Genomic DNA, 14,771 nt, shown 5'->3' with positions numbered 1-14,771 from the left:
AGCATAAAAACATGGCGCCATACAAAAAGGCCCATGCGAATTAGCATATGGCGGTCATTAATAGGTTCATCTTCCTCTGTTTTCAAGAGTTCAGCATGCAGACATGTAAACCAGCAAACACAGGTAGTACCCACCCTCCCCTGGTCCGATCTCTGTGTTTTGGATTTATCGGTAATGTTACGACAATAGCGCACATCACCGCTGAAGCCAATCACTGAGCTCAGTGGCTCATAACATCTGCAGAGCCACTGAGCTCAGTGATTGGCTGCAGTGGTGATATGTGCTGTTAGCGCTGCAGCCAAACTACAGACACCAGTAGTAGAGACCCATCGCTGCACCCGAGGATGGTGAGAGCTTTCTGTGTCAGGGGTTTTACATGTCTGTAATCATTCGGGAACCAATTTTTTTGAAAGTGGAAACCCCCTTTAAAGCACATTTAGATGATTATGACGGTGTTTGTTACTGTAAGAAATGGATCCGTTAGAAATTTATGGATTCAGAATGCTTTTCACATTCAATCGACTATTCTGATTTGCAACAACAGTTTAAAAAAAGGACTTGTACTGTGATTGTCTGCAGCGGTCCTCTCATTTTCTAAATGGAGCCAGCGGAGACATCAGGAGCGGTCTACGCTGGATCCGCGAGGACAACGTAAAGTGACCATGTTACTACTTTTTATTTACAGTCGATGTCTTATTTTTTTTCTATATTAGACAGCTCTTTTAGGGGAAATCAGTCTAGTAATAAAGTGAAATACTAGGGGGTGATGGGTAAAAACGACTGTGCATGACTATTGATACTTAACCCCTAATATATCATAAATTAGACACTGGGGCATATTTATCAAAACTGTCTAAGAGAATGTTCACATGCAGCGTTTTTATACCAAATTTTTCTGCACCAAAAATCAGTGTTGGCAGGAAAAACTCTACAGTATGCTTATTTTTTACACGGTTTTACTAGCATTTTTTCCCACATTCATTTGAACTGCAAAAATGCTGAAAGAACTGACACGCTGCAGAGTACAAAAAACATCCAGTGGCTCAAAAAAACGCAAGGAGCAAAAAAGCAGAGTGTGAATGAGATTTTGGAAACACTCCACCCTAATTCTTAGTGCAAACTAGTCCCAAATGCTCCAGATTTATCAACGTGGTTTCGGTGTGATCAATCTGTCTACTTTTAAGACGGTCTAGTCTAAGTTTCTGCTGCCTCCCAGTTGGCTTACTCTGTGCCAGAAACTTGCGCCAAAATTGTGGTGTATTTTTGGGTGCATGTCACATTTCTGGTACGTCACATTCCTTTTAAGCAAGCCGAGACCTTTTAATAAATATGCTGGAAGTCATGAAGACATTTTTTGGGGAGAGTATTAGGAATTCTGGCACTTTTAGCTTGATAAATATGTCCCTTTGTGCCTTGTCAAATTATTTGGGGATATCATGTAAAAAAAAGATGATGTTGCGTTTTAAACACTAAATTAAGAGTAACCGATGTTTCAATTTTTATTTCATAACTCAATAGTACATATGAAAATAAGCAACTTTGTAATGTATGTTATCAGAGAAATCCGCTTCTTTCTGATCGTTCACTCTCAATTCAGGGGTAAAATCTGTCTTTGGTGAATACAAAGGAGACAGGAAATGACAGTTGGTGCTTCTAAAGTTCTATGGAGAAGGGAGGAGTCAGAGGCCGACACAGACGTTCTGCTGCAAGTTCTCCTGAAATGACAGCATTCTCCATAGAACTTTATGAGCACCAACTGTCATCTCCTGTCTCAGTAATGGGAAAATCTGTGTTCACTGATAACAGATGTTACCTGTAAATTGAGAATTTTGAAGATGAATGATCAGTCCTGAAGGAGAAGGAAGCAGGTTTTTATAATACAAAGTTTATTATTTTCACGTTTATTATTGATTGATGGAAAAAAATAAAAATGTCAAGATTTTTTTAACCATTTACCAATTGCATCCACCTCTCAGCTGTATTAGGTCTACTAAAAAATATTTTATTCAATGACAGTATTCAGAGATCTTGCAAACGTGAACTCGAAAAAAAAAGGACAGATTTTTTTTAAAGAATATATGTATAGAAATACAGCAAGAAGTGTTACCTGCTTGTCCTGCAAGTCTGAAGACAGCTCATAGCTCTCGGAGAGTGATCGGGAGCGCTTGATCGCCTCCTCCTCGGCCTGTTTCCGCAGAATGGATGTGGAATGCTGTAGCTTTGGCCTTCGCGAGCGCTGTCCGGGGGACACGGAATAAATCCCGTAGGCAGGATGGTCGTACTGGTCGGGGCTTATAGATGAGCTGTGCGTTATTGCCCCTTGGTGGTAACCTGAGCCGTCTAAAGAAGCGCCTGTTTCACTTCCAGGGACCTCGCCTTCAACACTAGAAGGAAAGAAATGAATAAACAGCCATAAGTCTTGGGAGTTCCGAGATCTCCGTCCTCATCGATTATATAAAGCCTTTACATAATCTAGTATATATAGATCCACACGTACGTGTACTCACACCTAATCAGCAGAGATGTGGCAGGTAACATCACGGATCTCACCTGTCTCACCAGCACCTTCCTTTCATCTTAACAACTTCCACACACAAATACTGAATGTACTGGGCGTGTAGGAGACATGTGTCAGTCTTATCCCCGAGGTCAAAGTACTGACTGATCACAATAATCTGATCAAAGCACCTACTGTCTGTGCCTGGAGGAGACTCCCTGAGAAAAATCATTAATATACGGTAATCCTTTTCCACCCTTTGAGACTAAATTACGATAATACAACAAAAAAAAAAACATATCCAGACCTTTAAATGCCAAAAAACAGCCCCCCTTCTACAGAGAGTGTCCAGCTCGGGTAGGGTCTGAGGACCGCCAATGTTAAGCAAAGCTTGTAACTCCTATTTATTATTTAAAGAAGACCTGTCACTTATCATAAATATGGTTTCATTCAACCTTGCGTAAAAGCCGCTGTTCTCCTGAATCCGGCGTTGTTTTTCTTTTCTTCCTGCGCCTCTGCGTTCCTGAGATATAACCTCTCTTTCCCCTGTACGTAAATCTAGCCTTGTTAGTCAAGTGGGCGCCTCCCTCAATGACCACGCCCAATTGGATACAAAGTCTAGGTTTATACACAGGGAAGAAGAGGCCATGTCTTAGGAATGGAGAAGGGTAGAAACAAAAGAAAAACAACGGACAGTACTCGGATGTCATCGCGTACGGTCTGACTTTTTCACCGACCCATTGTCTTGCATTACCGATATCTTCGGATCAAAATTGGACATGTCTCCACGATTTTCCTCTCGGTCCGCAAAAAAATTCAGACATGTGAAAGTCCCCATAGACTATCACAGGTACTAGTGCTATCTGTGAAAAACACGGAGAGCACTCATATGCGAAAAATAGACGTTGCGGCTCCAATAATGATCATCGGGAGACATCCAATGGCCTATATGAAAACAGACAGTCCTGTTCTATTTTTCCTTAGCTTATCATGTAGAGACTTATAAAAAGAGCAGAGCAAGGGGTCAGCAGGGACACACCACCCGTGCGCAGGACCCCGGGCTCGATATGAAATCCCAGCCATTGTGGCTTTGAACTTTCTGAGCAGCGCAGATTTATTTCGTCCCTCTCGGCTGAATTCTCACTTCAGAGCTGGAAACGCCAGGAGATTTTCAGACTCTGATAATGAAAACTTCACGGAAATGTTTAATTCTTTGGTCACCATAAAGCTAAAGAACATATCGATTTTCTTCCAGAAAACACGACAAAACAGCTAAAGTTTTACAGTGTACTAAGTTACGCTGCTTTTTCTAGTGAGAACAGGTACCAAAAAAGTGCGAAAGACATGTGTTTTTTTATCCTCTAAAGGCTGGCTTTACAAATACCCTGTGTCACATCATTGCTCGAAGCAGCGCTGACTCATGCGCATGTGGTTTGAGTTTTCTCTTCTGTGATTTGTTTTTGTTTCAAGAAGTGGCAAATTGCATGTGACTATCCCCCTCACCTTCCAGCAGCCCGTAGCTCAACCCTTCCTTCTTGTTCTATAGTCTTAGTAAAACTTCTCAGTCTCTCCGAAAAAAAAAAACATTTGCAGTAATGCTGAAATAAGTAAATAGGGAAGAGGGAGATGCAGCTGCAGCTTCTCTAATGCTCTAAGTCTATGAAACGGCTTGGGCAGTAGGAAACTACATCAAAGTACAATAAAGGTGCCCATACATGTGAGATAACTCGTCTGACAGCTATATGTCGTGACTTTCTTATACCCGTAAGATAACTCGTCCGACAGCTCCCAAGTCATGTGAACTCTCAGGTTGGGGAGAGGGGAGAAAGCTGCTACCAGACACCTGGTTCGAAGGCCTAGAAGAGCTCTCCCACTCAAAAATTCCGACACACATCTACCCCTACCCAAACAGTGATTGTCATTTTTTATGTAATAAAGGCAGGCTTAGTATGTCCTGGATGTGATATGAATATGGGACAATAGTCTACTTCCAGAGTGAATTACCTAAAATAAAACAAAACACTACAAACTTTTATAAACTTTTAAACTTCTGACCAACTTTTAGCACAGGCTATAGTAATATATCATGTACAAAGGAAAGCCGGAACAATCCTATTTATAGGCGATTTCTGTCTATTTATATCTGTATGTTCAGCACACGCTCATATTATTTTTGATTACTCCTGTTGTGTCATTCTGCTCGCCTCCTGTAACAAGCCTGAGATGACGCTTACCGTGATGACTGGTGCAGCACACCTCTTATATTACCGGTCGTAGTCATAGTGGTTACATCAGCGCTTGCTGCATACAGAGCCAGGCCCTGGTAAACACGAGCCCTATAGTAACACCCTGTTTCCCATGGGTTTACAGTATATTTGCACTACATGACATGTTTGCATGGCTGTGTGTGCAGAGTAACAACAGACCTGTAATTTTATCATGTGTTGTTCTTAGTAAAATTACAACTTATCACCAGGTTTTTGCCACCTAATCTCAGAGCAGCATAATGTAGAGACAAAGAATCTGATTCCAGTGATGTCTCACTTACTGGGCTGCTTGTTACAGTTTTGATCAAATCAAACTTTTATCAGCAGGAGATTATCACTAGAGGACTAGTAAACCTGCTGCCATGTAGTCCTCTATATTCATGAGCCCTGTATAACCCCGCCCCCAAAACTGATTGGTTACTTTCTGTCTATGCAGAATGTACACTGAAAGCTGCCAATCAGTGGTGTGGGCGGGGTTATACAGAGCTCAGCATTCAGAGAACTGCTAGATCTGCAGCAGTAAAAACAGTGATTTTATCAAAACAACGGCAAGCAGCCCAGTAAGTGACACATCGCTGGAATCAGGGTCTCTGATTGTTACTATTGTTATTACTGTGGGTGTTATTATTACATCTTGTCAAAATGGCTGTATCCCTTCACAGTCAGGCAACGTGAATGATAATTAGACAGTTTTAGGACTCATGCAGACGACCGTATTTATGGTCCCAGCATAACATCAGATTGCACTCGGACCAATGGGGCCGTGCACCTGTCCGGTTTTCACAGAATCCCCGAGTTGGACCCGATTATCGGATCACACTTTGCCGTGCAAGTCAATGACTCCACGGAAAACATTGGGTTGTACTCGGATGACTTTTTACAAATTTTGCAATTTTTGGTGCTGAAAAGATGCAAAATCTAGTTAAAGACAAAAATAAAGAACATATAATAATAATAATAATAATAATAATCTTTATTTTTATATAGTGCTAACATATTCCATAGCGCTTTATAGTTTGCGCCAAATTTATGGGCCAGGCGTGCAATTTTTGAAGAATTTGGCGCAAAGAATGTCAGTGAATATCACATGACAAAAAAAAGAGAAGTGGTTACAAAAAAAATAAAAAATGCAAATGATATTATAATTGCAGTATACTGGGAAACTAGACTTCACGTAATGCCCTATTACTTTTGCAGAGACATCGTCAAACTGAACAGTTGGCATATTGTGCCCATCTAGAAGACCGGGTCCTATAATGGGTAAACTGGTTCTTGGCGCCCCAAGCTTTTGCAACCTAAAACCCACATGTGCCAAACATTTACCCATATTAAAACACAGTAATAAAATGTACAGAATAAAAGTGGAAATCTGTTGGCAGTGTCCCCTGAGATCGTCCTATTTTCCCATTTACCAGACCGTATCAGGCCCCAAACTGCGTAATGCACCCACAGACTAGGATTCAACTTCCCCGTTTATTCGATCCATCTGAAAAAATCCAAATATATTATGCATTCCGGCATTTCATAAAGGAAGAGAAGTGTAACTATACTGTGAGAAAATGATTTATTGTAGAAAATATAATTACGGGAGTTTGCCTTCAGGCGCGCTGCCCCCCACAGTCATGACAAAGTATTACTTCTGTCACTGCCAGCTCCACTCTGGTGAATCGCCATTTGTTGGCACTTGGCATGCTGTGAATATCTGATCATCTGCGGTCTAAAGGCACCGAGCTGTGAAATGAAGTTCACCGAGAAACAATGCACCTTGCTCTGTTGTTCCTTACATTTCAGATGTGCAAATAGCCTCTTTAGAGAGAAGGATTTGAACTCTAGCGCAACCTATTGGATGCAGCAATCCTAAAAGTCAATGTTGACCCTTTAACGAGCCTTGCCACATGACTTGGGATAAGAAGCCAAACCAGTAACCTCATTTGCAGACAAGCATTTCGGGGTGGTTGCCCTTCATCAGTGCAAAGCAGGAGATGTAATTTGGCTAGGTGAGAGGACTCTGACTTGAGGTTGTAAAGTGGAACATTTCTCCTTGTGGAAAGTATCAAGCCAGCGTAAGGAGACTTATGGGCCATACAATACTTCTCTGTGAATTTACATATGCTAATAGCCTCCTAACAGAGGAAAAGGACTTGATTTTGGTGCTATCTTTTGGCTGTAGCAATAATAAAAGTCAATAATGACCCCTTAACGAACCTTGCCATATGACTTAGGAAAAGAAATCAAACCAGAAACATCATTTGCAGACAAGTATTTCGGGGTGATTACCCTTCATCAGTGCAAAGCAGATCTAATTTGGCTAGGTGAGAGGACTCTGACTGAGGTTGTAAAGTGGAACATTTCTCCTTGTGGAGAGTATTAAGCCAGTGTAAGGAGACTTATGGGCCTTACAATACTTCTCTGTGAATTTAAATATGCTAATAGCCTCTTAGCAGAGGAAGAGGACTTGATTTATGGCGCTACCTTTTGTATGTAGCAATCATAAAAGTCCATGCTGCCCCTTTAACGAGCCTTGCCATATGACTTAGGATAAGAAGTCAAACCAGAAACTTCATTTGCAGACAAGTATTTGGGGGTAGTTGCCTTTCAACAGTGCAAAGCAGGAGATCTAATTTGGCTAGGTGAGAGGACTCTGACTGAGTTTGGAAGGTGGAACATTTCTCCTTGTGGAGAGTGTCAAGTCGGTGTAAGGAGACTTGTAGGCCATGCAATACTTCTCTGTGAAATTAAATATGCTAATAGCCACTTAACAAAGGAAGAGGGCTTGATATCTGGTGCTACCTATTGGATGTAGCATTGACCCTTTAATGAGCCTTGCTGGAGTTACATAACCTGAGAAGGTTTTTGCCATGTCCTTTACAAGAGAAGGCCTCATTCAGACATCCATTTTTCATGCACTTGTTCTGTCTATGTTTTTCACGCATGAGACGCGTACTCATTAGAGTCTGTGTGGCTGTTCACATGTCCGGAATTTTTGGCAGTGTGTCTGGAAAAAAAAATCTTGGACCCATGTCTGTTTTTGATACAAGTCATCACCCATACAAGTTTAGGGATCCTGTAAATTTACGGACAGCATATGGGTGCCATCCACGCGCAGTCCGCGTGCTGTCCATTTTTAACATTGTAACGGGTAGGAGAAGTTTGAACTGTAAAATGAGACTAAAATGCATACAGGTGACATAAAATTTCCCATAACAGTAATCTAAAACTATGAGAAATGAGAAAGTTCTATGCTGACCTTTATTAATGCCGCAGTTTGGGCCTTTGACAGGATGAAACAGCAAGAGGACTGGCAGTGCCATCTGCCAAGGGACAACAAGGGCTTTAAAAATCTTACTAATTCGGTAAGAACTGGGTCAAACATATAAATAAACTCTATAGAAAAATCTTTGATAATGGTGACATTTAAGAAGTAATAAATTATTTGAGGCTGAAATATCCCTAAAATAAAATATCAGGTCTGCAGACAGGTCTGTGGGGTCAATGCAGGGTATTACAGGCAATAACATGATATTACTGTTATCAGATTTACAAACACATGCCCCTGGGTGTTTGCCCATCATCAGTAAAAAAGGGGGAGATCTGATTTGGCTCCATAAGAGGCCTCTGACCAGAGTCTAAGGGGTAAAGTTTCTTCTTGGGGAAACTGCTAAATCGGCGTAAGGAGACTTAAAGGCAATGCAATGAGCTATAAGTCTCCTTACGCCAACTTGGTACTCTTCACAAGGGGTCTTGAATACAAATGTATTTGTGGTAATATCACAAAGGAATTTATATGTCCCCTTTCTGTTTGTACTGGTTTCCACCTGCGTTAAAATTTGTCCATAAGAGATACACAGTGCATACACAAGGTCATATCTGTGATCTATTTCGTATGGATCATTAATATTTTGTCAATTAAATCACATAGGTCCAAAAATTATCTTTGTTTTTCCCAAAAATTGCAACACGTAATGAAGGTATTTTTGCATACCCGTGGATAGATTAAACTATAGGGCCGACATAAGTGAATATTGGCGCAATTAACACAGCAAAAAAGTAATTTTTAAAAATAAAGGTATTTCTAGAGCCTGAGCTATGGAATAAACAGAACAGCTACAGTCACCGAAACTAATGAAGAAATATCTGACAAAGAGAAAAAAATTCCATTCCACCTCATATGGTTAAATCATTAAACCTCAGACGCACAACACAGGACTCATTCACTTCCCCAGAAAACCCAGCAATGTGACGGCAGGGCTCAGACTTAGCAGGAGATGCCAGGAAGTGTAATCAAGACTCCAAAATGTCTGCAGCTCCCGTGCAGAAGAGCGACCTATGAAATATTGAGGGTGATTTCTTCAGTCTCGCAGAACACTTAGGCCATAAAACCAGCAGCTGCCGGGAATTAAAAATCTGTCTAATGAGCCTCCCAAATCTCTCTTTTTGGAATTAAAGCTCAGAGTGAAAGCTAAATCTGGAATACTAACATTCCTCGAAGACTCCTACAGTTCTTCCAACAGCTGACTCCTGGAATGTGAGCATTCATCCTAAATAAAGTAGTAGACTGATAAAGAAACCAAGCAGCGTGCCACCGGCCTGGCAGCTGGGAGCCCACAAGACTTAATATAGTATTACCACCGCGGTGACATATCAACGCATTCGTTTTCTCTCATCCTATAGTTACACCATTTCCTTAGAAATTCTGCAAAGAGAAGAAACGCACGTTGAGGCATTCATGATGATTTAATTAACCTTCATGCATTTAATCTTTGTATATTGATCTGCAAGAAAGAGTACAACGCCAGCGTCGGTGCTCATTTTACATATGGCAAGTGAATGTGCACACTGTAGGGGAATGAATGGTCATTACTACTCTATAATTAGCATCACTGTTGGCATTTTCATGGCGGGATTTGCTAATAAGCAGTGGAGTATCTATAGTGGGTGCAGGGTTTGCAGTTACACCCGGTGCACTGGAGCCAAAAAGGGCCAAATAAGTCATTTTGGACCATATATGTCACAGACCTCTCCCAGATATCCAGGTCTCCGCTTCCTTCCCCTGGGTCCGCTGCCTTCTGTTGTGCTCCACATTGGGTTTTGAAAGTTGCCCACTTTGGATTAGAGACATCATCTCACAGGGCCTATTTAAGGACCATTAAGACACACACTTGTGTCTGGGGTTTGAGACTCTTGCCCTCTATGTTTGGTATGTTCCACCTTCTGTCCATACTGTGCTCTACTTGCATCCATCCCTGCCGCTCCTGAGATTCCTGAGTGTGCACAGTCCTCGCTTCCCAGGTGCCTTCCTGAATCAACGCTTGGAGTCCGTGTGCCCACTCGGACCTGAGGCTTAGAGGATCCACCTCACCAGGAGAGCCTTAATATGAGAGAACCAACTGATGACCCATGATACTTATTCCTGCTGGAAATTTTTCATTGGGACCCATGAGCTCCAAGTTACTCTACTGCTGCTATTGATGATTTTCATGACCTGTCATACAACTCCTGTTTAAATTTACTTTTGGGGTCCTAAGAGTCATGCAGATTGCACCACGATGGAAGGCTACACACTGTGCCCTGCCGCCGGACTGATACTTCTCGCTCTGGGCCAAACAGCACCTACAGCAATCAAAAAATATTATATGCAGTCATTGGTTTCTTTATTTTTTTTTTACTTTTAGTTTATTTTTTTCCTAGAAATCCAGTGGACATAAACCAGGCTCCGCTCACGTGTATTGATGGAAGCTTTTCCTTGTTGACTCAAACTTCAAGCAAAATGTTTCATGTTTGTTGAAGAGGAGGATGAATCATTGGGTGATTTGCATAGAGGAACACAGAGCGCTTTGTGGCAAGAGCTTGGCAACTGGATGGAAGAGCTATGGACGGGCAGATCACATGGAAATATCACAGACTAGCAGGAGATTGATGCTGCAGGCACATCATGAGAACATTAACCATCCATCCAGCGTGAGGCATGATGACATGCTCCATCCGACCACACCTAGTACATGTGCATGTCTGTAAGTCTGTCTGCAGCAGAAAAGAAGAGCAAATACGACAGTAAGCAAAGTGCAGCGGGGACACCGACTGTAATGCATGGACTGACCCTGGGTCTCCCGACCAGGACTTGTAGGCTCATATATGAACTGACCTATAGTCAGTCCGTACAACTATTCATCTTCTCATTGTCTAGAATGATGCATAGATTCTACGATTGGTAAGGAGGGCGATAACCAGGTAAGGACTGGGTCTGAAATTCAGTCCTGGCATTTGAAATCACACAGGCCCATGTTGTCCCCATCCCCATGAACCAGATGGGATATATTACTAACATTACCCTGGATGGAGGAAAGGAAGATTTTCTACAAGACCAATATTTCTAATGATACCCATGGCCTGCTGGGGTAAGTGACAGAGTCAACGACTTTGTGCTCCATCACAACTCTTAATAGTATGGGTGTCTTGAGAACACCGATTTTGTTAACAACGTAGCAGACAAGACAGCCCATGACCAGACAGGCCCTTCTGGCATTTGCCAGAATTGCCAGATGGCCAGTCCAGCCCTGGCGATAACACAAAGAAATGTCCCTAAGATCACCGGAGGTTAGGGAAGTAAAACTTTTGTGTTGTTCTTAAACAAGTTCCATGCCCCCGAACATTGCACCTAGAGGTTGACAAATTGAAAACTAAGACCATGATCAGCTAAGCTCTGGTCACCCTCATATTCTAGCCGAGGCAAATATTTAAAGTCGTGATGCTAGCAGTAATGTAAATTTATCTCACAAAAAAACAGGTGACACACTCAGAAAGTGTAGTTAGATGCTTACTAGAATACGGACTCTCCAGTCTTTTCTGAATCACACATGGACCCAATGTCTGTTAGCGAAACACAGGAAAAGTTTTTCACGTTTTTCTCAACTCACAAACAGTAATGTCGAAGCATGAGGTACCCATGTCACAGCCCTTACCTATTATGCCATGTTCTAGCCAATCTTCTAACAACATATGAGCAGTTTGCAAATAGTATAATTGCTATCATTGTCTCTCATCTTCCTCTAGACAATACCCCTATAGATTCTCTATGGGGTTAAGGTCAGATGAGTTTGCTGCCAATCAAGCACAGTGATACTGTTGTTTTTAAACCAGGTATTGGTACTTTCGGCAGTGTGGACAGGCGCCAAGTCCTGCTGGAGAATGCCAAGAGAATGTATGGGGTATTGTCAAGAGGAAGATGAGAGACACCAGACCCAACAATACAGATGAGCTGAAGGCTGCTATCAAAGCAACCTGGGCTTCCATAACCCCTCAGCAGTGCCACAGGCTGATCGAGAAGACGCTGTATTGATGCCGTAATTGATGCCAAAGCAGCCCCGAGCAAGTATTGAGTGCATTTACTGAACATACATTTCTGTAGGCCAACATTTCGGATTTTAAAATCATTTTCAAGCTGGTGTTATAAAGTATTCTAATTTACTGAGATAATGACTTTGGGGTTTTCATTGACTGTAAGCCATAATCATCAACATTAACAGAAATAAACACGTGAAATAGATCTCTTTGTTTGTAATGACTCTATATAATATACAAGTTTCACTTTTTGTATTGAAGAACTGAAATAAATTAACTTTTTGCTGATATTCTAATTTTGTGAGAAGCCCCTCTAACTCTGCGAACTACTCCAGTTATTTCACACACAGCAGGAGGAGCCAACACCATCACAACATATGCATTATTTTATGTGCCAATTTTGTTTTTCAACCTGGGACCCATCTACCCTAAATTACCACTCTGAGAGTCCTTTTTTGGGGGGCTGGAATGACACCTATTAATTTAGTGTTATTGGAACATCTCCCAATTGACATGCACAATTTACACCAAGCAGAAATATGTTCGTAAGGTTGCAAAATTTCCAAAAATATAAAATAATAGAAAACTTGACTTGCCCTTGGAGAGTAGCTGCAGAGAGGAACAAGTCTGATCCAGGCGTATGCAGGAGGTGAAATGGCTGGCAGATCTCGTACTGCTATGTAACTGGTGATAAATCTAAACCTGTCCCATGCTGACATCACTACAAGCACTGACAGGCTCAGCTTGGGACACCACTAAGGATTTTTGGCAGATGGTAAGATGGCAAGAAAAAAAAAAAACTCCTGAAAGGCAGAGGCTCCTAAGTCATAAAATGTATGGGAACCATAAAAAATGTAGAAAAAAACAAATGGGCAGCTGGCATACCTGTGTACATTCCTATAGCAAAATTACTGTGGAGCAATTCCAATGGACATAATTATAAGGTTATGTTCACACACACACAGCAGATTTCTTGCATAGATGTGTGCGGCTGTCCTATTTGTGGAAATCCATATACATGAGCGCATTCAGATGTATGGCAGTGATTATTTCAGCTGCAAAAATTTATGCAACAAATCAGTCACGCGGGAACTTACCCTAAAGGCTCATGCAGACATCGGTGACAATAGATCCGAGCACGGACCTGCCTCGGCTCTGCTGACTTGAGCGTCACCGCTTTATACTATATACATGTCTATGAGAGTGTGACACATGGGTCGGTAAAGGTTCAGCCAGTCAGGGCATTGTGGTTCATGCTAGGACCGATTTGCAGTGATGTCTGCATGAGGTTTCCTAAAAGGTTGTAGCTGTGCCAAAATTAAGAATATTGGTGTATACACACACAATCGTTTCCGTATGGATAGACATATACTGGCACATGGTTCATTTGTAGAAATCCATACACTGAATTATTGGTGTGTGGGGAGAGGGGGAATTATTATTATCAAAAATGGTGAGTCAACTGGAATTTGCAATATAGTATGCACCATTTGCACAGGCCTCAACTTACTGAATATCTAGGATATGTTGTATATGGGGTACCTACACTGGACACCGTTGTCACTAAACGTGGGCATACACTTTACGATGTTACTGGTCAAATGCTTATTCAGCAGGCAGCTATTTCTGCCTCTTACCCCCATACACATACACGGTCAGTCGAACATTCATATGATCTCAACAGAAAGAGGGGAATAAATAAGCTGTGGTAGTGACTTATCTTTCACTGCTTCATCCCATACACATACACGGTCAGCCAAGCATGCATATCATCTTAATAGGAAGAGGGGAATAAGTAAGCTGTGGTAGTGACTTATGTTTCACTGCTTCCTCCCATACACATACACGGTCAGCCAAGCATGCATATGATCTTAATAGGAAGAGGGGAATAAATAAGCTGTGGCAGTGACTTATCTTCCACTACTTCCTCCCATACACATACATGGCCAGCCAAGCATGCATATCATCTTAATAGGAAGAGGGGAATAAATAAGCTGTGGCAGTGACTTATGTTTCACTGCTTCCTCCCATACACATACACGGTCAGCCAAGCATGCATATGATCTTAATAGGAAGAGGGGAATAAATAAGCTGTGGTAGTGACTTATCTTTCACTGCTTCGTCCCATACACATACACGGTCAGCCAAGCATGCATATCATCTTAATAGGAAGAGGGGAATAAGTAAGCTGTGGTAGTGACTTATGTTTCACTGCTTCGTCCCATACACATACACGGCCAGCCAAGCATGCATATCATCTTAATAGGAAGAGGGGAATAAATAAGCTGTGGCAGTGACTTATGTTTCACTGCTTCCTCCCATACACATACACGGTCAGCCAAGCATGCATATGATCTTAATAGGAAGAGGGGAATAAATAAGCTGTGGCAGTGACTTATCTTTCACTGCTTCCTCCCATACACATACACGGTCAGCCAAGCATGCATATGATCTTAATAGGAAGAGAGGAATAAATAAGCTGCAGCTAGACACCTGTGGTGGTGGCAAATCTTTTATGAGAAAGAAGCATTGGTGTTTTTAAATCCAATATGCCTGATCCTTTTTTACTCATGGGTGATTTTAAACATTGCCACGCTCATCAGATGGATGGTCAGTCCTGCCAAAATTGGCTAGTTTGGCGGTTTCAATATAACGAGTTTGGACATCTC

General features: G+C 41.7%; 1 protein-coding gene across 22 annotated transcripts in view; it reads right to left on the bottom strand.

Moving 5' to 3' along the window:
• Positions 1-14,771, bottom strand: part of IQSEC1 (IQ motif and Sec7 domain ArfGEF 1) — a 746,975-nt gene that overhangs the window by 94,786 nt on the left and 637,418 nt on the right. For all 22 annotated transcript variants that reach the window (XM_077277651.1, XM_077277639.1, XM_077277654.1 and 19 more), the window contains one exon: positions 2,108-2,384. In XM_077277651.1, coding sequence (XP_077133766.1) covers positions 2,108-2,384 — 277 coding nt within the window. The remainder of the gene's footprint in view (positions 1-2,107; positions 2,385-14,771) is intronic.

Source organism: Ranitomeya variabilis, chromosome 8 (genome assembly GCF_051348905.1).
Source record: "Ranitomeya variabilis isolate aRanVar5 chromosome 8, aRanVar5.hap1, whole genome shotgun sequence".
Lineage (NCBI taxonomy): Eukaryota > Metazoa > Chordata > Amphibia > Anura > Dendrobatidae > Ranitomeya > Ranitomeya variabilis.
Note: the sequence above shows the minus strand (reverse complement) of the source record. Positions and strands in the feature narration are given on the sequence as shown.